General features: G+C 47.5%; 1 protein-coding gene across 1 annotated transcript in view; it reads right to left on the bottom strand.

Annotated features, from left to right (window-relative positions):
* LOC144146523 (alcohol dehydrogenase [acceptor]-like) overlaps positions 1-23,971 on the bottom strand; it is a 61,665-nt gene that overhangs the window by 26,152 nt on the left and 11,542 nt on the right. The window contains exon 2 of the mRNA XM_077678465.1: positions 4,270-4,472. Within this exon, the coding sequence (XP_077534591.1) occupies positions 4,270-4,472 (203 nt within the window). The remainder of the gene's footprint in view (positions 1-4,269; positions 4,473-23,971) is intronic.

Below are 23,971 nucleotides of genomic sequence, written 5' to 3' on the forward strand. Positions count from 1 at the left end.
AACTCAACCATCGATAAAACGTCACATAATCAAAAGTACATATAACTCAAACATTAGGGGAAAACATGTTCCAGGCTCAACCTAAATCAGCCCAATAAATAGTACAAAGTAACCCTTTGAACGAAAAACTTTATATCGGACTAACTTTCGCTACGCAGCCATGCCTGTCGCTCAAGTTTTCGAGCTTTACCTGCTTCAAACGTTCGTTTGGTGGTTGCCTAAAACGCCAACCAGCCATACGTGTGAATTGCCTTCCTGAAAACAATAAATGAAAAAAACTTTTACGTGTGAGTCGTATCTATGCGAATCCTGGGAAGTTTGCTGGCGTACATTGTACCAAGCTTCTTCAACATCAGGCAGCTACGATTTCGTGGCACGTAGTCTGGCAACGGCGTGCAAACTTTCAAGATGTTGTATTGCTACCGCTTCCGTAAACGCATCAGATTTTATCGCCGTATAGGCAGAAGCGACAGCTTAATCGTGTTTAGTGTTGCAACTGCGTCGTCCGATTACCATCGTCATTTCCTTTTTTTCGGTTGCTTCGTTTCCTCCCTTATGTTACTTGGAGTGGAAGGCCCGGCCAATCACCCATATTACCCCTACATATACGTATTAGCGGAAACATACGCTTCTGCTCCGCTGCTCTTGTGTTTAGCATGCTGCAAGCCCCCTCGCACGCCTGCAGTGATGAGAACGTGTCCTCTCAGTACCATTATCATTATCCTTTTCTTTTACCGTATCTTTAGTCTGCTCTTTGGTTTCCTTCTTCTTATTTAGGGTACCAGCGTGTAGCTTAGAAATTTATTGTTTTCGTGTTGTTCGTTTTCACCCTCTTCACCCTTGTAAGCACTAAATATCCACAGTTAGCGTTATTGTGCTTTGCTAATTCTGTATAAGCATTCTCAGATTACTGCTGCAGGCCCAAAACATGTCTCTGACGGACGTTTTGTGCCGAATCATGGCTTAATTGCTTCAAGTGGCGAAGCGATGAAACAACTAGTTTCTCTGAATAGTCGTACACATTGTTTGTTCCTTGGATGCGCGCTTCACACACCTGAAAGCAATAAACGTCTTTTTCTCACGGGCCGTCGCTCCGAAGGTCATGTCATCGAATCGGGCACATGCATCGTAACATCGTTTTACCCAGCGCACCTTTTAAATAACATCTATGAGGCCGCCCCACGCCGAATGTGTATGACTCCGAAAAGAACCAGGTGCCGTATCGCTTTTCGACTAGAGGCCATAAAGCTATGCTTGGCCACAGTTTCTATGTGAAAGGCGGCACGCTCTCAGTGAGTCCATGTTTTGTTGGCTGCAGCCAAGGCTGGACAATGGTAAAGGGCACTTGTATTGGACTCGCATTTTTAAAGAACCGTGTTGAATCTCAGGCAATCTACATTTGCTTTTCGTTGCTTTCATTCTGTTGGCGCTTTCGGCCATTTTTTAGACAATCTCTCGGTCATCTTAATGCCGGACCCCTCTTCCCGAGTAATGTGGCCTTTAAAGAGATCCTGCAACACTTTCCTTAATCTTTTGTAGGTCGAAAATGCTCTCAGGTTGTACTCAATAAACACATCTAGTACTTAGATTAGGGGGTCACAAAGTACCTCAGCCAAACATGACGGCTTTAAACGTCAGATAACTTTAAACTTGCTCAAAGAATTTCTCTCTCTTTCCGAGTGGTTCTTCAAGCGCTCGAATTTCATCAATACAGCATTGCAGATGCTTTTGGCCGGCTTCCTTCAGTCGCCGCAATAAACGCTTTCGATAGCCAGTTGACAAAAAAAGGCCACAAAAGCAAAGCAGTAACAGAAGGTGGCTCTCGTGCGAAGAGCAAATCACAGTGCCGCTCCCTCCTGGTGATAACTACAGCTTTCACAATGCTCCCGACACGTAGGAAAAAGTGGGTGTTTTCGAAAGCGTTGCAGGGTTCCTTTAATGGTTTCGCATTACCGCGCTCCGCAAATACACTTCGCTTACGGCACATCAATGTCGATTAAAGTAATTCCTGAAAATTAAACCTTTCAGTGTAAGAGAGAATAGAAGGGGGTGATTTTTCTGTGGTTCTTCTTTCTTTATTTTTGCAGTGCGTTCCGCGAGAGCTCTGACCAGCTCCGACCTCAATGACCAGCGCCTGCTGGTGTTGAGAGCTGTTGAGGCGGGGAAAGCTCAAGGGGTCTTGGACTGAGGACTCCTCCCCATTGCTTTTCGCAATAAACACGTTTACTCTCTCTCTCTTCCACCGCCTGTTAATCTGCCCTACTTACTAACGGTAACACACTTTGACATCGCGCTTTACCTTTGTCTCTACCACTAAAATGGCCGGACATTGCAGAACTCTTCTTCCCCATCCCAAATTTTACGATATTCGGTTATCATATGTAAATAACCATTTCATTTTTCGTCCTATAAAATATTACAGCGACTGCACCATGCGGTCCTCGGATCAGGCAGTCTCGATTCCACGGGGCGCAAAACAAAGGGATTTACGGCCCGCCACAGTTTCCCACATGTTGACATTCGAGTCCCTTCATCGTGGCAGAAATTAAATACCCTTCATTCGACGCAGCTGGACCACCGATTTACCACACCAAAAGGAAAACCAAAGTGTAAAAGCACGTTGGCTTTATCGGTACATCGGGAGTGTTGTGAATGCTAATATACCACTCGCTGCAGCGGCGCTTCCTAATTAACGAAATAAATGCCAAAAGCGTAAAAACCGGTGTGATGCCCTATCCACGTTCCCGCGCTACACTTAGTGACATCAAACACGGTGAATGCATGGTGATAGAGGATTGGTGCAGTTGCCTACGCGTTTTCTAAAACAAACGCGTAGGCAGCAAGGATATATAAATGCAAAATAAATCAATGCGGGAAGGCTTTATAGTCACGCGCTTTTAAAAGACACAAACTGATGCACGCAAACATCCAAAATATTATTTCACTGCCCCAACGGCAGTTGTGTTTCAGTTTCGATATCGTTGGAATGCTCAATTTTGCGTCCAAGCGCAGTCAAAAGCTTGCATGCGAATAAATGTTTTTTTTTTTTTTGCGTGTTTTCTCTCTTTTCGCTGTTATCTTGGGGCAGCCTTTTGTTTATATTGCCGTGAGGCAAATAAACACTTCTTTTGACAGCACTATGTGTGTGTAGCTTCTTGCTTTGTATCCTGTCTTGTGCGCTGTTTTCTGTTGTTTAGGAACATCGGCGAACACCGGGCCCGGCTCGCTCGGGCCGCTTTTTGACGTTCTCCTAACCGTCACGAAAAAATGGACCGGAAACTGCAGATGGCAACGCGGGTCCTAATTATTTATTTCTCAGCAAACAAGGAATCGTTGGCTGTCGAACAAATGCTGAGAGGGATGCAGAAAGCACGATCCGTCATTTGGAACAAAACGTTACTAAGTCTTTCGTGCCCGTTTAAGCGCAAGGTACAGTCCCATAGCTTTTCATGCAGCCGCATCGAATTCCGGAACACGCGAGTGACTCCAGTTTAAGAGCGAATTGCAAACAAATGTGCCATTATAGCGCAGACAAATTTTACTCATTTATTGCATGCTCCCCAGAAGTAAGCTGCCCAAATTATTGTTACTCTTCTCTCTCCATTGTAGTTACAAATAAGGCTATGTTGGCGGCCAGTCCTTTCAGTTCGCTCTCAGCTATAATACAGCTATCGTACAGGTGTAATCAGTTGCAAGGTAAAGGGGCACTGATTAAGGGTATTCATCTTTATACACATTTTTATTGTTCTGTTTAAACTTTGTAATTTACTACTTTACTATTTATCAGGAGCCTGGAGCATTGCATTGTCTCTAATATACAGCAGAAGTGAAAACGTCCTGAAACCGGCCTATGGCGCCGTATCAATTAGGTTGCGCTTGTGTGCAATGCATTTTTATGCTATCTGAGCGTTTTTTTACTCATTTTATTCCTCAAATATTTTCTTTTACTGTAGCAGATTTTTGACGGGTTGAACAAGTCGACAGTACGCTGAACTTGCATCTGGCATTACAAGACTGTCGTCGTACCCGCCACCCTTAACAGGTAGGGCGGATGATGGGAGCTAAACAGTATTTTTGATCTATTTTAATGTGTCGTTCAAAATTTATGCAAGTTGGTCGCGAAGACTTAACAAGATTTCCGCAGTGTAGACTTCATTCTACAAATGCAATTCGGTGACGTTAACTACCGACAGTGTCCATTTACCTCTTTCGGAACTAAGGGCAAGACGTTGAATTTTTTAACTTAGGTTAAGTGTATAGTCAACTGACCTGGTCATCGAAGGAGTAGCTTGCATTCTTTTGTGGTTCGCTGGTGTAGTCCCAGTCCACGTGAGTGCGCTGCAGCAGCGGGGCAAAGAAGGGTACCTGCTCCGCCGGCTCCTCCATGCCGCCAGCTTCGAGAAGCAGCACGCGTGAAGTGCCGTCCGCTGTCAGCCGATTGGCAAGAGCGCATCCTGCCGATCCTGCCCCGACTGCAGGAGAGGGTAACGACGCGTACAGGTGCTGCCACAAGTAACTGCAACGCATGACTGGTGGCTGAACAATGTCGCCGCGTGGCGCAGCCGTACCAGTGGTAACCACAATGACCACACGATTCAAATTCAAATATCAACGGGGAAAGTGCACCGATACTTCTCAACCCATCTCTTTCGTGAAGTCTTCGTGCATTGCTCTCTCCATTTCAGGCTCTGCGCTGAAGTTTTCCATGGCACTGATAGCCGATGCAGTGATGGCTACATCTCCGTCAAGCTTCAAGCGAGCAGAAGCTGCTGCGAAAGCTGCGCAGTGAAAACAATGCATTCGTTTTCTTTTTTGCAAGAGCTCTTTCACGTGTCCCTTTTTTTATCGCGGTAGCAAGGAACGTCGTGCTAAGGGCACGTTATTTTGTCTTCCCTGTTCTGAGGTCCCCTAAAGTTGGGCTGGAGTTCTTTCTCAATCTGAGCGTATCTCCTTTGTATCTCTGACAGGTTACGGGATACGAGCGCAACCAGTCGATAGCCCCGTCTTTCTGCTTCTCTGACCGAACTGCACCAAATCCGAACGATAAGGCATCCGCTGAGCTTACTGTCATGTTCTCTGGGTCGAATGCTCATAGAACAGGTCTTTCAAACAGTTTTTTTTCTTCAACAATTTCACGCTTTTTTGTTGGATTGGGTTTCATACCCTCGCGCTTTTCGTGCTGAGAGTAAATTTCGTGGGGTGGGCTATTTCTGTAATGTTCGGGACAAACTTCACCAGGTAGTTGTGCATTCCCAGAAATCTCGTCAGCTTCTGAGTGCTTGACGGTGGCCTCATGTCAAATAGCCTGCACTTTTTAAGGGTCAGCATAAAGTCCTTGGTTATCAACAATGTGGCCCAAGAACTTTACCCTTTGATCATTGAACTCGCACTTTTCATTCTTCAACCTGCGCCATGTTTCTTTAATCTTTTCAGGTCCGCTCTAAGACTGGCGCTGCGCTCTACTTGCGTCCTGCCGTAGATCAGGATATTCACCGTGCTACACACGACGCTTTCTAAGTTACCCAGAAACTGCAACATCTTCCTTTGGGAGATTTCATGCGCTGAAATGATTCCGAACGGTAGTCTCTTGAACCGGTATCGGCCGAATGGCGTTATGAACGTGGTCATGCTTCGGGAGTCTTCCGCAAGCTCCAACTGCCAAAACCTCGAATTGGCTTCGACTTTGGAGAATGACTGAGCTCCGGCAAGTTGCGCAAGGACATATTCACAGACAGGCAGAGGGTGAACCTCTCGCTCTACAATCTTGCCTAGCTGAGTCAGGTCTACGCATATGCGTACACCTTCGTCATGTTTCTGAACAAAGACCATTACAGAGCACCATTGTGTTGGCTCCTCGACTGGCTTGATAACGTCAAGCGCAACCGTTTCTTTAAGTTTTGCGTGGGTCTTCGACCTTAAAGGGCCATTAAGGTAACCACACAGTTGTTTTCAAACGAAAGTGTAACTATGCCATAGCCATTTTAGCGTTGATTCGGTGCCGCAAGAGGCCTTAATTCCTGAGAAATAATGAATAAAACGTTGATCAAACGTGAAGAAAATAGTGACTGTAGTCGCTGTTTGCGTCACGATGAGCCGCAAGAAAGCGAGGCAGCCGTTCTGTATAGCGTTATAGAAGCGACCGAATAAAACCCTACCACGTATAGACTGGTTTTTTAGTTTAGGTCAAATAAGCCATGTTTTCCCCACCTCCCTCGTCCTTTGCAGCTCCCGGCCCCTAAGCAAAATTTTCTCTCATTGGACCCATGGTCAGAATTGACGCTTTGTAGAAGAAAAACATGCACTCTTTCAGGCACTGCGAATGTTGGCTTCCAACCACACGCTCACGCGTAGCTCGTACGTTTCCTCGAAAAGTAATACCCTTGTATGGCGACTTGCGCCATCCTCTGGCAGCCAGGAAAGTTGTTGAGCTCTCCAGATGATTTAAGGACTTCCGGTGCAAGTGGCGAGGTATAGCTAGAGGCGGCGGAAGATTTCTTCACGTTTTCGTTTTCTACCTTATTTCAACAGTGAAGCTGTTTAGAAAGTCGTTATTTTTTATGTCCGCAGTTAAAAATAGCAAGAAAATGCCGATCGAATGTGAGCGCGCGCACGTGAGCGTGTGCCTCGCGGTGACAACGTGGCAGTTAAAAAGACAAAAATACCGACCGCTCATGCGTGCGAGCGACCGCTCAGCATCCGCGCCCAGCGTGTCCGCCGTACGTTTGTCACGGTAAGCATAAAAACATAACAAGATATGCCAAATTCCGGCGACCACCTGGTAGTTAAAAAAACAAGAAAATGCCGAGCGCTAGTGAGTGTGTTCCTCGGGGTGACCTTCCAATATCCCCGGCGCACATTTGTCAAGCTAAGCATACCCACTTAGAAAGATTGGCCAAGATTGGACAAAAAACTCCGACGTCCGCCGTAATCGTAACAACACTTGCACGGAAAAAGAAAAACTCCAGTGTTCACCGTAATCATGACACCATTTGCTCGGAACGAGTAAGACGCGTCATAGCTGCGCCCCTCCAAGGCGATGTCCAAAAATTATCACTTCCGAAAAATTGCAACAATGATGGAGTAAAGGCCGTTGCGGCATCGAAGAGCAAAATGGGGTGCAATCGTGGACCTAAACCGTCGTGATGGTCGTGAAGATTCCGTACAGCGTCGCCGCTTTCAAGTCTTACGCGTTCGTGTGAGCTTCCTTCACTTACAAAAAAAAAACACTACGTGGAAGAGTGGTATCTTCGTGTTCTCTGTGAGCTTATTTACCGATGTAGGGCAACTTCTATTTGGCTTCAATGCCCATTGATTAATACGGAAACTTTTTGAGGAGTGGTAAACGCTAATGGTACAGCATCTTCTTTAGGCATAACCCCGTATGCGAGCCTAATTTAACCGAAGCGGGAGAAGAGCTTCGTAAACTAACTTTTTGGGCTAACAGCTTTGCTTTTCTGAATGATGTCTTCATCAAGACGTTTCACTATGCCTAGTTTTTGCTAGCTTTCCTTGCCAAGAGAGGCATCTCAAGATCATCCACGAAGTATATGTTTCCTTTCTATGACGTGTCGCGGTATGATATTGTCACGGGGAGAAGAAGAAAAGAGCTATCGGCCCAACCTCCGGGGAAGAGGAAGACCCAGCTGCGCGGGCTCCCCTCATGGCCAACAACTATGTGTGGGGTGCCAGGTCCCTGAAACAGTCGAACATTTTTTTTTTCGACTGTCGCCATTTCTCAACAGCTAGACAACTGCTTTTGAAGGACCCAATTGAGCGTTCGGGGTTCACTTTTTTATTCCACTTGGCAGCTGTGACACAATGCAGTTCGCTTACCCGTTCATCCCAACAATGCAGGTGTTCCTTGTAACCGTCGTTATCGCCTGCTGCTGCCTGGCCTGGCAATCACTCCGGTGGACCCATCGTCAGAATACACCTTCCTGCCTGGTAATGGCGAATCAGGCACTGGCCCTCCCCCCTCCGCCACCGCTCCGACACTGTTGCCAGTGCCGTGGCCGGAATACTTCTCCCCCACTTCACCTTGGACAGCCCCATCGAAGTCAGCATCACCACTCCGAGCACCTATATATCGCTAACGGTCACCGGCGCCAGCTTGTGGGCTTGGCAGCTGTGATACAATGCAGTTCGCTTACCCGTTCATCCCGAGAATGCAGGTTAGTTAGCACAGCAGTCTCTACGCGAAAAAATCAAGTGATTACTTTCTAGTGCAGCTGCCAGGCCCACAGTGTCTTGTCGCTATCATTGCCGAGTGTTTACATGCTGTTTACTCTGTACTCTTGTTGTTATCCGGCGACATTAAAACTAACCCTGGTCCGGAAATGAACGAAATCCTCACAGAACTCGGAAAAATTACCGCTGGACAAAACAAACTAATATCCCATTTCGAAGAAATAAAGAAGCAGCTCCTAACAACCGACAAAATATTGTCAGATCTGGGGAAGCGCATGACCGAACTAGAACGCCATTACCAGAATATTTTGCCCATACGAGCTGACATCGCCGCAAGTCAAGCCGGTACAACCGCAAACACACACTTAGTTTCCGAACTTGAAAAAAACGGCTGGATGACGCAGAAAACCGGTCTCGCCGCAATAACTTAATCTTCTATAACCTTCCAGATACTAACGCCAAAGAAACAAATATTGAAACAGAAGAACTTATTATTGACCACTGTCTCGAACACTTGGAAATAAAAATTGACCCGAAAGAGGTAGACCGAGCGCACCGCCTCGGCCGCCACACCAATGATCGTTGCCGCCCGATAATTGTCAGGTTCACATTTTACAAAACCAACGAAAACACCCTCTCAAATGCCAAAAAGTTGAAAGGAACAGATTTTAGCATTGGCGAAGATTATTCCCTCTCGGTTCGTACTGCCCGTCATCATTTCGTTGCTTTCGCCAAGCGGAAATCAGAAAAATTCCAGATACGCTTCAAAACTTTGCACATGGGCTCCAAACAGTGCAAAAGAAAAAGAAGAAGACACCTATATAACCGCTGCTTCTTGTCGTACATAGTCACCCCTGATGAAGGAGCCGAGTTGGCTCCGAAACGTTGGGACCGCTTTGAATAAACGCCCTTGGTTGGTGTATTTGCCTCTTAAGTTTAACCCAACCAGACAGAGTTCTGTCGAAGATGTTCACATTTTTCACCAAGCATCACAATCAGTCACAGAAGTCGCATAGCGATCACCGCGCCCGCAGATTAAACCGCACCACCGACAAATCCAATCACGAAAGGAAGTTTCTTTTTCTGTTGTCTTTACTAATATTTGTAGTCTCATGCCGAAGTTCCAACTCGTGTCTGACGTTGTGGCGTCTTCCAACAGCAATATTTTGGTACTAACAGAAACGTGGCTAACCGATGAAGTTACTGACGCCGAAGTGCTCTCGGATTTACCAGATTTTCACTTATTTCGCACCGACCGCAAACGCGGCCGGGGAGGTGGTGTGCTAATCGCTGTTTGCCCAGAAATACCCTGTTCTGCTGTCGACATAAAATCTGACCTTGAAATTTTGTGGCTAATTTGCCACGCTTCCCCTCAAACATTCCTACTCGGGGTGTGCTACAGGCCACCGAACACCAGCACAGGTTTTTCACGTGATTTAAACAATATAATGACCACACTCGCGACCACCTACCCTAACGCTCACATATTACATTTTGGTGACTTTAATTTTCCGAAAATCGATTGGCATATCCCTGCACCCTCGTCGGCATGCGATGTCGAAACGAGAGCTTTTATAGACGTTTGTTTGAATTTTAACTTATCTCAACTAATGTCAGAGCCCACGCGCATAGCAGGCGGCTGTGCTAACAACCTAGATTTAATCCTAACCGACCGTCCGGATTCCTTATCGTCATTTTCATACCTACCCGAGATAAGTGACCACAAAGTAATACATGCAGAGTTTTCCTTCCCTCTTGAGCGGCGCGACAAACTCAAGAAAACAATTACCTTATACGATAAAGGTAACTATGAGGCCATAAACAACGAGCTCGAAAACTTCTTTCCAGGCTTGGAACATAGCTTTCATTCCCGATCTGTTAACGATAACTGGGAGATTTTTTTAAAAAGATCAATGAATTAACTGGCAAATTTAATTATCCCCACAGTATCATTCCGTAGCACGCCACAAAAACCGTGGTTTATAAACAAACTGAAGAGACTAGCGAATAGAAAAAAGCGCCTTTTTTCGCACAGCAAAAGCACAAGAAACGCCTGACGCTTGGGCGAAATACAACACAGCCCAAAAAGAATATACCACCGCTATTAGTCACGCGAAATACACGTTTTTGAACCAGGATTTACCAAGCATGCTAACCGATAACAAACGAAAATTCTGGCAAATCGTGAACCCTCGGTCTACCAGCACCATCCACATTACTAATTACTTCGGTCACGTGCTTTCAGATAATAAATGTCCTGATGTTTTTAACACCGCGTTTTCATCTGTATTTGCTAACGAATCTAGCGTACCTTCCCCTCCTGCCCCGGTGCTGTTGACAACCTGTATGTGTTCAATTGTGTTTTGCGCAGATGGTATTTCATGTGTTCTTCAAAACATGAAACTGTCCTCATCAGGTAGCGTCGATGATATTAACTCAAAAGTGTTAAAGAACATCCATGACACCATCGGCACATTTCTGTGCTTGATGTATGCGCAGTCACTCTCCACAGGCATTCTTCCAGATGACCGGAGAAGGCCGTTCACGTCTACAAATCAGGTGATAAGAACTGTCCATTGAAGTACCGTCCCATTCCTTTAACAAGCGTCCCATGCAAAATCATGGAACATGTCATCTACTTTCAGATTGTAACCTTTCTGGATTCTAACAACTTTTTTTCACCCCAGCCAGCATGGTTTTAGGAAAGGATTCTCCTGTGAAACACAACTAGCAATATTTCTTCACGATCTGCATGCTCACCTTGACAACAACTTACAAACTGACGCAATCTTTCTAGATTACGCAAAGGCATTCGACACAGTACCCAACCAAAGACTAATGCTAAAACTATCCCAGGTAAACTTAGACCCATGTGTGCTAAATTGGATCAAAGCATTTCTAACTAACCGTTCTCAGTTCGTGCATGTCAATAATAAATCTTCCGCGTATCTCAAAGTAACATCACGCGTACCTCAAGGTTCCGTTCTTGGCCCCCTCCTGTTTCTAATATATATTAACGACTTACCCCTCAGCGTATACTGCAAAATCCGCATGTTTGCAGATGACTGTGTAATCTATCGGACAGTACCTAACACTCACGACCAAACTCTTCTCCAGAAAGATCTTAACCACATTCAAGAATGGTGCGATAATTGGCTTCTGTCTCTTACCTTAACAAATGCAAACTTGTTACGTTTTCCCGCTGCAAAAATCCTTTCATTTTTTCATATCATATCGCCAACGTCCCTGTACCGTCACAACCATCATTCAAGTATCTAGGTGTATCATTGCATTGCGATCTTACTTGGAATGCGTATATTACTAACGTCATTTAATCGGCAAATAAAACTCGGGGCTTCTTGAAGCGTCACCTACGTCATGCACCAAAACATGTGAAGTTGCTTGCATATCAGTCCTTAATCAGATCGAAACTCGAATATGCCTCCCCCATATGGAACCCGCCCCAAACATACCTCTATAATGACCTCGAATCTGTCCAAAATCGCGCCGTTCGATTCATTCACTCCCAGTACTCGTACGACATCAGCGTTTCAGCCTTGAAAGCACAATCCGGTTTATCACCCCTTTCTGTTCGCAGCCGTATCGCCACCCTTTCCCTTTTTTATAAATTTTTTCATTCTTCCCTCAATGCAGCTCCTTACATCCTCCCCCCGACATACATTTCACACTGCACAAGCCATCCACTTCAAGTGTCCCGTTATCGCAACAGAACTGCCACTTTTTCCGCTTCTTTTTTCCCCCGCGCCGTCAAGGATTGGAACGACCTTACCTTCTCCATTGTTTTAACCACCTGTCCATCATCCTTCATTTCCAATTTTACAAATCACCCGTGCTGCGGAAATTAATGTGTTCAAATGTTTTCTTTTCCTGTGTATGCCCCTTATGTAATACTCCGCAGTGAGGTCCTTAAGGAAATAAAAATGAAAATGAAATGAAATTATCTACTGGCGCATCAAATTTAGGGTTTGAAAAAGGGATATATATATAATTGCATTAAAAATTTCCTTTCTGCTTCAGGTCGTTTGAATTACTGAAGGATGCTAATTAACAGGTAATTCGGGTTTTAGTCATAATTAAGATACCTTCTGCGGCCTCTTTCCAGAAATAATTTAGTATTTTGAGGTTCCCACGTATTTCAACAACCGGTTTAGCCCTGGCCAATCCGTCCTTGTGGATACGCGCCAAAATCTTTGAGGACATCATCATCATCATGATCATCATCGTGTGCATAGTGTAAATACACCGCCCGCATCTTCCATGGTTCATTTTGTGTGTCCTGCCACCACGTAACGTGTTTTGATGGATGTTGCGGAGGTCCTCCCCATCCTGGCCCCAGCTTCCCTTCGTCTCGGCTTCTGAACATCGCTCAAAGGCTCTTCGATCGCGTTGGCCCGCCCCAGCCCCGGTGAGCCATGCACGCACCATTCCCTAGCCCCGTGTCCCCAGCCTATGAATGCCGAGACCAACCAACGTGACCAGCCGCGACTTGAACAGAAGACGACGGCGTTCCCCTGCCCTGAACTCCGGCGCGCCTTCGAGGACTTTGGACGTTGCTTCACTGCGTCGGCCGACATTGCTGTTTCGGGGCCAGTGCTCCCCACCACCATCATCCTCATCCGTGGCGGCGGGGACACCCTTTTTTCTCTCATCGCTCATCGTCACCGCATCTGTACACTTGCTACGGCATCGACCGGGACGATCGCTTTTGACGAGGGGGATGTGTCACGGAAAGAAGAAGAAAAGAGCTACCGGCCCAGCCTCCGGAGAAGAGGAAGACCGAGCTGCGCGGGCTCCCTCATGGCCGACATCGCGTTCATAGTATAAATACATCGCTCGCATCTTTAATGGTTCATTTCCTGTGTCCTGCCGCCACTCAACAATATGCTTGCCGTTATCACGCCGTAAACAAGACGTTCTCTCTCATTGGGCCCCTCCAAAACCTTTTCTGGCTTCTAGAGATGGAAATCCTTGAAATATATCCGCTACGTTTGGAAAAGAGTCCCAGACACATCAGCTCCAATGTCCTCTTTGAAGATGGCGGTGAACCCACTGACGTTCCTAATGACCACCCACTTGTCGAATTTGGATGTGGCGGCTCTGAGAAATGCATCTTTGCTACTGGCGATCTCGCGGTTGGTGCTCTTTTTCAGACACGGGCGAAAATCCCCTTTTGGCGGCACTTGTTACTCGTCGCTTTTTCTGCAGAGCACTTCCCTGTAAGGTGCTGCGAGTATCCCTAGAATATGAACTGCTTTTCATTGGATTTAGGCGGCTACTTATCTCGACCCCTTCCAGACCCCTTTCAATTTCTCGGAGGTAAATTTGCTTTATCAGACTGGCCGACTCTATCTACGTTTTCTTGCTTGTGGCTGTGGAGCATAGCAGCCTGTCCTTTTACAAATTCAGACTGTCGCGCCATGGTGGTGGCCTTTGGAACAGCAGCTCTAAGTAGTGGATTCGTTCCGACAGCTTGCGGTCCCTGATACTATCCGGTCCCGGATCATCTTGTCATGCAGTTCTCTGAAACTTCACAACTTGGCCAGTCAGTGTAGTTCATTGACGAACTCTTCAACACCTTCACCTTCCCGCTGTTCTCTTCTGAAGAATGTCGCTCTTTCGTACACGACATTTCTTCGAACTACGAAGTGGTTCTAGAACGCCTGCAAAACATCGTTATAGCTGTTCTTCTGTTCCTCTGTCAACTTGAATCAGGTAAGGATGCCTTGTGCCTTGTCGCCCATAAAGGTGACCAACGCGTAGACTTGTTTCACCGCGCATTTCGAGGCGAGACTACTCACGATGCGAAAACGTCCGAAACGCCGCTTCCGTTGCGGCAAGTTGCTAAGGATTTGCGAGAATAAATGCCACCGGAGGCTTGAATTGAATATGATTGGACATAGCCATTTTTCCTTGCTGGACTTGCGACCCCTCCATCAGTCCCTTCGCAGCAGGTTCAAACATGCACTGCCGTCATATTCGTGTCGGGCAAGAAACTTGCAATAAACACGTTTTTCGTTCAGGCTAAGCGTGCCTTTACTAAAGCGAAGATTTCTTGTTCTCACCGCTGGCTTCTGAAGCGCGAAAACCACAGAAGAAGTGAAAGAAAAAAAACGCTTCCCGAGGTTGCGATTGAGCCTGGGTCACTCGCATTATAAAGTCGGTGTCTATCCGACTGCGTCATTTCAGCATGCTCGTATCTCCGTCCAAGCTGAGACGACAACCAAAACATCCCTCACGAGAAAGCTTCGCGTTCGACCATCGTCGTCGTTAGACGGAGGGGTGATGTTTTTTTTTTGTTGTTTTTTTTAATCAGTTCCCCCCTTCAGCTAGCACCCTCGTAATTGCTTTGTCGGATGGGCCGGGCCTGCATCTCGCAGCTTCTCCGCTCGGCACAACTTTCCCTTGTGTTTCACCTATGGAGGAAAGAAGGCTTAGGAGAGGTCCGGCTAGCCACAGGCGCATTGGAGAAGTGTAGAAAAAGTGACGTAGTTTTTCAGCGGCCAATGTAGGCCGACGGCAACCGCGTCCTAGCAACGCCGGTGAAGGCCGGCCCACAGAGGCCCTGCATCACTGCACGCGCCAGCCCGTAGCCAATGGTCGGCGGGCAAAGACAAAGCAGACGGCACTGGAGTGAGCGAAGGCAGAGGAGGTGGCGCGTGCGAGCAAAATACAAGCAAAAAAAGGGTGGCCTACAGAAATGGCGCTTCCGGTGGCAGTAGAATTGATATCAGGGCATCTGGAAAGCTTTTCTTTCCTCCATGGTTTTACCGGTTAATATACAGCACAGCGCCCTGTTATGGCACATTTTTACGTTGTCCTTTCAAATTTTCCAGAGTAATTTTGCCCTTGCGCATCACTAACCTTTTCGATTAATTTACGGTCAAACCACGACGAGCTAGTCTGTGTAGATAACACTTTTCGGAATGCTTTCCTTCGTTATTCTTTCTACAGCGACAGCAAATGCATAAGACTCCGCTGTGAAAACCGAGGCGCACTTGAGGTAGTCTGATCACCTTGTCCCATTTACCTTGTATTATTGCACTCCCAGCATAGCATGATGTTTTGGAACCATCTGTGTAAAATGAGGTGTAGCTTTTGTATTTTTCGTTCAGTGCCAAAAACTCCTATACTATGTGTTCACGCGGTGTTTCTTTTTTTTTTTTTTTGAAAGTGTGTCAGTGTAAAATCGCACGCAGAAAGGAATGTATACCAAGGTGGTAGTTTTGTTCTTTGGGCAGTCCCAGGTAATGTGTCCAGCATACTAGGTTCTTGGCATTTCTCTTCAAACCGAAGGAGAAAGGGTCGAATAGCTTGTAGTTTGTTATTAAACAGTGTCCTAGACGGCCATTTCATAACTATGAGGTAGCACAGATGCTTCGGTAGTGAACGGATCTTTAGGATGTATGAGCATATCAGCACGTGAGCATGGTTCTTCTGTATGTAAGTGGAGGTTCATTGACTTCAATATACAGACTTCTAATCAATTATATCCTATATGCACCAGATGAGAGTCGTAAACCTAAATTATCCACGGGATCCAGTCGTTTTAATTAGGACTGCCTTTCTGAGCCATACACAATGCAACTATAGTCTAAGCAAGAGCGCACGACGGAGCGATAAACTTGTAGATAGTCGGAGCCCCAGTATTTGCGCGACAGAACCTTAAGTATATTTAAAGCTCGGGATGCTTTCTTTTTCAAGATATTGATGTGAGGCAGGAAAGTAAGTTTTTTGTCAAATGTTATGCCTAGAAATTTGTGTTCACTTTCTATGGGCAAATTTGTCTTTTAGGTGTAGGGTGGGGTCGGTCTGCAGGCCTCGTTTTAGTGAGAAAAGAATAGCGACTTTTTTGTGTGGTGAAAACTGAACCATTTCTGTCTGCCCATGTTGTCAGTTTATTTATAGTCAACTGTACTTGTCTCTCGCATGTCGTTACATTGGATGATGTGCAAGCTATTTGAAGGTCATCAACATAAACAGAATACATAATCTACCTTGGAATTATTTTGGATATGGAGTTCAATTTTACGATAAACAGTGTTGTGCTAAGAATACAGCCCTGAGGGACCTCGTTCTCCTGTACAAAATTCCTCGAGAGGGTTGAGCCCAGGCGCACTTGAAATGAACGATTTGTCATGAAGTCATTCAGGCAGTTCAGCATTCTTCCACGGATGCCAATTCTACTAAATCCCGCATTATTCCAAACCTCCATGTAGTGTCATTAGCCTTCTCAAGATAAAAAAAGACACCAAGACAGTGTTGTTTGTGGACAAATGCTTCTCGTACGGTATTTTCGAGGCTGACAAGATGGTCAAGTGTTGAGCATGCTTTTTTGAAGCCGCACTGGTGAATGACTATAAGTTCATTTGACTGTAAAACAAAACTTAACCTGATATTCACAACTACTTCAAATGTTTTGGCCAGACAGCTCGTAAGGGCTATTAGTCTACAACTACTAGGGGAGGTTGGCGGCTTTCCGGATTTTAAGAATGCTACAATAAGAGCTTTTTCCAAGCTCCCGGCATTTTTCCCGATACCCAACTTTTGTTAAAAAGCTTCAGAAGTGCTTCTACAGCAAGACCAGATAGATGAGCGATCATTTCATAATGTATATCATCTGGCCCGGGGGCGGTCTGCTTACCAGCCAAAAGAGCTCTTTTTAATTCTTGGATTGTAATTAAAGTGTTGTACATTTCGTTTTTGCCACCGCATGTTGGCAGTCGTTGTTTCTCAGCGGTGTTTTTATACTTTAAGAAAGCTTGTATGTAGTAAGGGGAAATTGATACTTTGGCGAAGTGTTCACCCAGTATATCTGCCTGTTCTTCTATGCTTGTTTGCACATGCGGGGCTGTTAACAAGGGAAGTGTGTAAGGGGAGTACGTCCCTTTTAGCCTATGAATTTGTTCTCATACCTTCTTTGATGATGCGGAGCTGTTTATGGACGAGACTTAATTTTGCCATGGGGCTTTCTGAGCTTTGCGGCGAATGTACCTTGCTTTAGCTCGTACCTTTTTAAAATTTATTAAATTTGCTGTGTTGGGTACCTTCTAAAGACTGTTTTGTTTTGCTGCTTTTTTTCCTCCTTACATTCTTGGGTCCACCATACTTTGTGGTTTTGCCTCACCACTCCCGTGGACTGTGGGATGGCTATGCGTGCAGCATTAACAATGCGGGATGTAAACACTTCATTCAATTCGTCAATACTAAGAGTGTCTAAAAGAACTTGGTCTAAATTTCCTTCGGAAGTCAAAAGTCCCCAGTCCGCAAACTGAAGTTTCCACCTGCGTGGTTTCGTCGGGATAATGTTTGGTGATGATGTTACGCTAATGAGTAGAGGTAGATGATCGCTCCCATGTGGGTTATTTATGATATCCCATTTAAAATCGCTAAAAACATATGGTAAACTAAAGGATACATCTAAGCAGCTCAGCTTTCCTGAGCTTGGGGAGCAGTATGTAAGCTTGCCAGCATTCAGTAAGCAGACATTATTGGTCAAAATCAAATCTTCTACAATCTTGCCTTTTACATCAGTTTTTTTTACTTCCCCAAAAAGATGAGTGGCCATTAAAATCACCTACTATTAAGAACTGTTCTGGTAACTGATTTACTAAGTCTTCAAGATCAAGCAGTGTTACCCTGAGTTGTGGTTCCAAGTACACACAGCAGACTGTGATCGTTTTGAATACAAGCATGGTGGCAGCCACTGCTTCTAGCCTAGTTTTCAGTTTGTGTTGTTGTGCTGCAATACCATTTCGAACAATTATGGCGACACCAGCCTATTCGCCTGCTCTCGGTCACAACGAAAGACCTGGCATCCTTTAAGTATGTTCTTGTGTTTAGGACCCAAGTTCGTTTCCTGAATGCACAAGACTACTGGTGAATGAGTTGCGAATATTTCTTCGACGTCATTTAAAATATTTAAAAGTCCTCTACAACTCCAGTGGACTAGGAATGCCATGTTATATTTGTATCAGGTTAAAACTATGTTTGCGGTCCCGTGATACGGTTTTTGCCTTTCTTTCCATTATCTAGGGAGTTCCGCCGCACCACCGAAGTAGATGGCTGAGAACCTCTCTCAGTTGTGTCCATTGTCTCTTCAGATACGCTGGAGGTTCGTGCTGGATGCACGGGTGTTGAAGAGTTGGACCTCACCGTGTGGGGTGAGGCATTCGGGACTGCCAAACCACGGGTCCGTGCAGACCGCTTTGGGGGGGGGGGGGGGGGGAGGGCTGGAGCAGAGTTAGTTACTTACATTGGGGGCGCGGGAGGCCTTGCTTCCGTCTCCCTCTGTGTGGCTTCCGCAGGCGCCGAAGACAGCTGTGATGCCCCGCCCTGTTGCACCACAACGGAGTAGGATCGGGTATGCGCTGGTGTCACTCGCCTCCTTCCTTCGCGAAATGTAAGGTTATCATTTACTTTCAGTGTGATGATGTCTTGTTTTTTTTTCAACGCCGGGCAAACACGAGAGTATGCTGCGTGGTTTCCCTTGCAGTTCACACAGAGTTGTTCGGATTCACAGTTCTCAGCAAGGTTTTCATTGGAGGCACATTTGGCGCAGGTGTCTTGCCCCCGGCAGCTTAGCGAGCCGTGACCGTATCGTTGGCACTTGTAGCATAGGCTAGGATTTGGAATATACGGTCTCAGTTTCATTTTTGTGTATTCTACTTCCACGGATTCTGGAAGTATGGTGGATGCAAAGGGAAATCTGGATTTCATTGTTTTCCCTTTTGATTTTGATTCTATGCACATTTGTGACATTCTGTTTTTTTTTCAGACCTTCCAGAAGTTCCTCCTCAGACACGTACTTCAGGTCGTCATTGGAGATGACTCCGCGGACGTTGTTGAGCGACCGGTGTTCACTTACACCGATAGGAATCTAACCAAAAGACTTTAGTCCTCGCAGTATGTCACAGTGGTGTTTGTACAGCAATTTGAGTAGGAGGTCTCCATTGGCTAGTTTTTTTTATTGATTGTAGGGTTTAACGCGCCGACGCAACGCAGGCGATGAGGCGCGCCGTAGTGGAGGGCTCCGGATTAATTTTGACCACCTGGGGATCTTTATCGTGCGCCGAAATCTCGTACACACGGGCGTTTTTGCTTTTCGCCTCCATCAGAAAAGCGGCCGCCGCGGCCGGGAATCGAACCCGCGACCTCGTGCTCAGCAGCGCAACGCCTTAGCCACTGACCCACCACGGCGGGTGGCTAGTTTTTTTACTTTGTAGCCTTCACCTATGGTGGATGTTAGAGTCTTTGTAACTACAAATGGTGAGACGAGTCGTGCGGTTTTTTCGGCGCGATTGCTGTGCACTACGTGGAACCCAGGGAAGTTGTTGACGTTTTTCCGAAGAACTTAGCAGTTACGTCGGTGCCCCCTCTTTAACGAGAGGGATCAGTTACGCGAAAAAAAGAAGCCATAAAATGAAAAATCTCTTCGGTCGTGGTGCCAGCCGCCCACCATGGATCCCAACAAGGGGACGGGACAGGAACTTGCGAGCAAGTCCTGCCCACGCCAGCTGTACACCACGACTATAACCTAATATGGCTGAAATCAGGGTCATCCGCCACACAAGGTTAACCCCAGCCGCCAGGAAAAAAGGAAACGAAGAAAGAATGAGACGACAGTAAAGTCGTTAGAAAGGAGACAGGAAAGCGAAAGGTGAAGGGGAGGGCCGGAAAAGGCAACTGGCGATTTCCCCCGGGCGGGTCAGACCGTAGGTGCCGGCTACAAGAAGCGGAGGCCAAAGTGGTGTGTTTCTTTCGCCAAGGGGCCTTAAAGGTCCAAGCACTCGCCGTCGGCTCAACCACCAGGACCCTGTTTTCCCCGGCCACGGCGCTGCCACGCACGGCTAAACGAGGGTGCTCGGGGTCCGTGGTGTCGCACAGTACACGCAAACATCTGCTTTACAGATGCTCCCTGCGGGTGAACGCGAAGTGCAGTGGTCTCCGGGTCTGAGGGGCGTATGAGATATGCCTTGTAACGGGATACTAAAATTGGAGCAAGCCGTGGGCGTTAGTGCGAGCCTGAAGTTCGCCAGTGACAGGGATGAGATGCTCTCGGATTCACAAGGATCCAGCAATAGCACTTACATTGTTATTTTCGGTTGCGCATTGCGACAATATTGCCGAATACGTCCCTCTACTCGTATTGGTCGCATTAAGGTCGTGGAAAATGACACAGTCTGACGTAATAAGACAATTCCCCTGCGGCATTACATCTGCTGCACAGCGACTGCCATGAGCAAACAACTTCGCCCAAACTCAACCCACCTGTGTTGTCGGCATCTGTGCTCTAAAACCAGGGCAGTGTGCTAATATCTATTTCAAACAGGATGCTCCCATTAACTGCAAGCAACCTTGCGCATCCTGTCATACACTCTTACCCGCCCCAGGAGCTCGATGGAGGAGCGAGGTCGACAACAGATGCCCATTTCTACCACTTGCGCTGTGCTCAGTCACACTACCTCATTTTTTTTCATTTCCCTCGCACACGTTATTTGTTCTGTGTTGCCGACTGGAGTTGCTGTGTTATGTCGTTTACCCACGGTATTCAGTAAGTTGTGCACCGCGTTGTAGCCAAAACCGAAATTGTGTGTTACGTACGGCCTTCCAGGTGCACAAATTATGAACGAAAATGTAAAAGGATTACAATTAAAGCAAAGGGGACTTAAAGAAAACGAAGCACAAATGATACTACAGGAACCAACGAGCGACTGGGACCGTAGCTATCGCCTCCTGTATTTTTACAATGCCAAACACATCAGCCCGGACCAGCCAACCAAACCCTCTCCTTCTACTCCGGTCACTCTCCCCCAATCTGTAACCTCCCCAGCGCTTTAGTCACGTGAGTGAGTGAGTGAGTGAGTGAGTGAGTGAAAGAACTTTATTGAGGGTCCGGCGATGACGCGAGCTCGTCGCGCACCCGGCTAGTCCCACGTCGGGATCGGCAGGTCTAGCCCACTGGTCCGGTCGCGGGCACGCTGGACTGCCAAGATTTGCTTGTCTAGAGCGGGGCTACGCAGAAGAGAGTCTCACTCCTCCTTGCTGAACTTGGGGTGTGCGGACCCGCACTCCCAGAGCATGTGAGCTAGAGTAGAGGTCTGTCCGCAGGACGGGCAGGTGTCGTCGCGATATACGTCGGGGTAAACTTCGTGTAGAACTGCCAAACACGGATATGTGCAGGTCTGTAATAGTCTAAGGGAAACGGCTTGCGCCCTATTCAACTTGGGGTGAGGGGGTGGAAAGACCCTTCTAGACATGTAGAAAAATTTCGTGACCTCGTTATAAGTAGCGGGAGCATCCCTGTGGCCGTAAGGGGGGGGCGAGTCAGCTCTCCTTACAGAGGAAGCGCGGTCAGTGAGGTCGCGCGCAGCCTCGTGAGCAGACTCATTGAGGTTCGGGGGAGGACCTGCGAGAGATCCTACATGAGCGGGGAACCAGTGAATTGAATGATGCGTGAGAGCATCTGTACGCCAAACGCTAAGAAGGCGAGCAGCTTGCTCAGCTATGCGGCCATTCTGAAAAGCCCTCACTGCCGTTTTGGAGTCACTGTAGATCTCTGACCCACGACCGTCTAGCAGGGCGAGGGCGATGGCGACTTGCTCAGCGACTTGGGGGTCTGATGTGCGAATGGAAGCGCAGTTAGAAATATTTCCGCTGGAGTCGACCACAGCGAGGGCAAAGGTCTTCACATTGCTGTACTCCGCAGCGTCAACGAAGCTTGCTATAATGTTTTTTTGCTTGATCTGTTTGAGGATCGCTGCTGCTCTTGCCTTGCGTCTGCCCTCGTTGTTGACAGGATGCACGTTTCGGGGCACGGGAGCCACTATGAACTTCTCTCGAATGCACCTAGGGATCGGGGTACTGCTCCTCGAGTATCCTGCTGAAGGGTAGCCTAGCTCTTCGAGGATGCGTTTGCCTGCTGCTGTGGTGTTCAGGCGAGCGAGTTGTGCGCGTTCTCGGGCTTCGGCAATCTCCTCGGCGGTGTTGTGTAACCCCAGCTTGAGGAGATCCTCTGTATGAGTCCTGATGGGCAATCCGAGAGCCCTTTTGACTACTTTACGGATGAGAGCGTTGAGCTTGTCTCGTTCCGCTCTGAGCCAGTTGTGCATGGAAATCGTGTACGTGAAGTGGCACAGTACGAAGGCATTGATCAGCCTGAGGAGATTGTCCTCCTTCATGCCCCGGTGTCGGTTTGCAATTCTTCGAACGAGCTGGAAAGCGTTTTCCGTCTTTGCAATGATTTTGCGGAGAGCCGTTCCATTCCCGGCATTGAATTCGACAAACATGCCCAGGACCCGAATGACGTCGACCCTGGGTATCAGCCCCCCGTCACTGGTGCGAAGAGTGATGTTGCTTTCGGAGACTGGCTTCCAGTCTTTGGGTCTGCCTCCCTTCTCCTTTCTGTAAAGCAGAAGCTCCGACTTCGCGGGGGAGCAACGAAGTCCGGTGGGGCGGAGGTACTGCTCGGTCACATCGATCGCCTCCTGCATAGCTTCTTCAACTCTTCCCTCACAGCCGCCGGAGCACCAGATGGTGATGTCGTCGGCGTAGATGGTATGCTTGACGCCCTCGACTCGTGCCAACCTCTCCGAAAGGCCAATCATACAGATGTTAAATAGCATGGGGGAGATTACGGCGCCCTGAGGAGTTCCCCGTCCTCCGAGGGGCACTTCGTCGGAGCGGAAGTCTCCAATGCGAAGCGTGGCCTTCCGGTCAGTTAGAAAAGAGATAACGTACCTGTGGAATCTGGAACCGAGACCCAGGTCCGAAATTGTTTTGGCGATGAAGGTGTGGAGCACGTTATCAAAAGCCTTCTCGAGGTCCAGGCCGAGCAGGGCCTTTACGTCCCTGGAACGGCCATCCACGATCTGATGCTTGATTAGTTTCATGGCATCCTGCGTCGAGAGTCCGACTCGGAAGCCAATCATGTTGAACGGGTAAATCCCGTTGTCTTCGAGGTACCTGTTAATCCTATTAAGGACGACGTGTTCCATTACCTTGCCGACACAAGACGTTAGAGAAATCGGCCTGAGGTTCTTGATGTTCGGGGCCTTGCCGGGTTTTGGGATGAGCACCGTGCAGGCCATTTTCCATTCTGCAGAAACAACGCCATTCTTCCAGACCTCGTTGATCTTGTCGGTCAGAAAGGCAATCGATGGGGCGTCAAGGTTTCGCAGCATTCTGTTAGTGACCCCATCGGGACCCGGCGCAGACTTGCGATTGAGCGCAAAGATGGCCTGTCTGACCTCGGCAACGGAGAAGTCTTCATCCAGTACGGGGCGAGGGGGGCCTCGCTAGTCCGGGAGTTGCGTCACCACATCCCCGTTGTGCCGGATGGGCAGGTACTTCTGAAGGAGTTTGGAGACTAGTTCGTCGCCCGTGTGAGTCCGTGTGGCCTCGTGAAGGGCCCGGGCCAATGTGTGCTTCTGGTTTGACTTGGGGCCGCTTACGTCGAGAAGGTGCTTCAGCATGCCCCAGGACTTGCCGTTACGTATCTGTCCGTCGATGGATTCGCACAGCTCGTCCCACTGCTGCTTGCACAGCACTTTGCAGTAGTCATCAATAACCTTGTTGAGCTCCGAAATCTTCTTTCGAAGTCTGCGATTGAGTCTTTGGCCTTTCCATCGGCGGATCAGGGCATTTTTGGCCGCGATCAGGTGGGCAAGCCTACTATCCATTTGCTCGACGTCGAGATCGGTTACCACTTTCTTGGTGGCCGCGGAAGCGTCGTTGCGGATGCCTTCACACCATTCCTCGAGGCTGG

Source organism: Haemaphysalis longicornis, unplaced genomic scaffold, assembly GCF_048455015.1.
Source record: "Haemaphysalis longicornis isolate Haplotype H1 unplaced genomic scaffold, Haemaphysalis longicornis Haplotype H1 scaffold_7, whole genome shotgun sequence".
In the NCBI taxonomy this organism is placed as follows: domain Eukaryota; kingdom Metazoa; phylum Arthropoda; class Arachnida; order Ixodida; family Ixodidae; genus Haemaphysalis; species Haemaphysalis longicornis.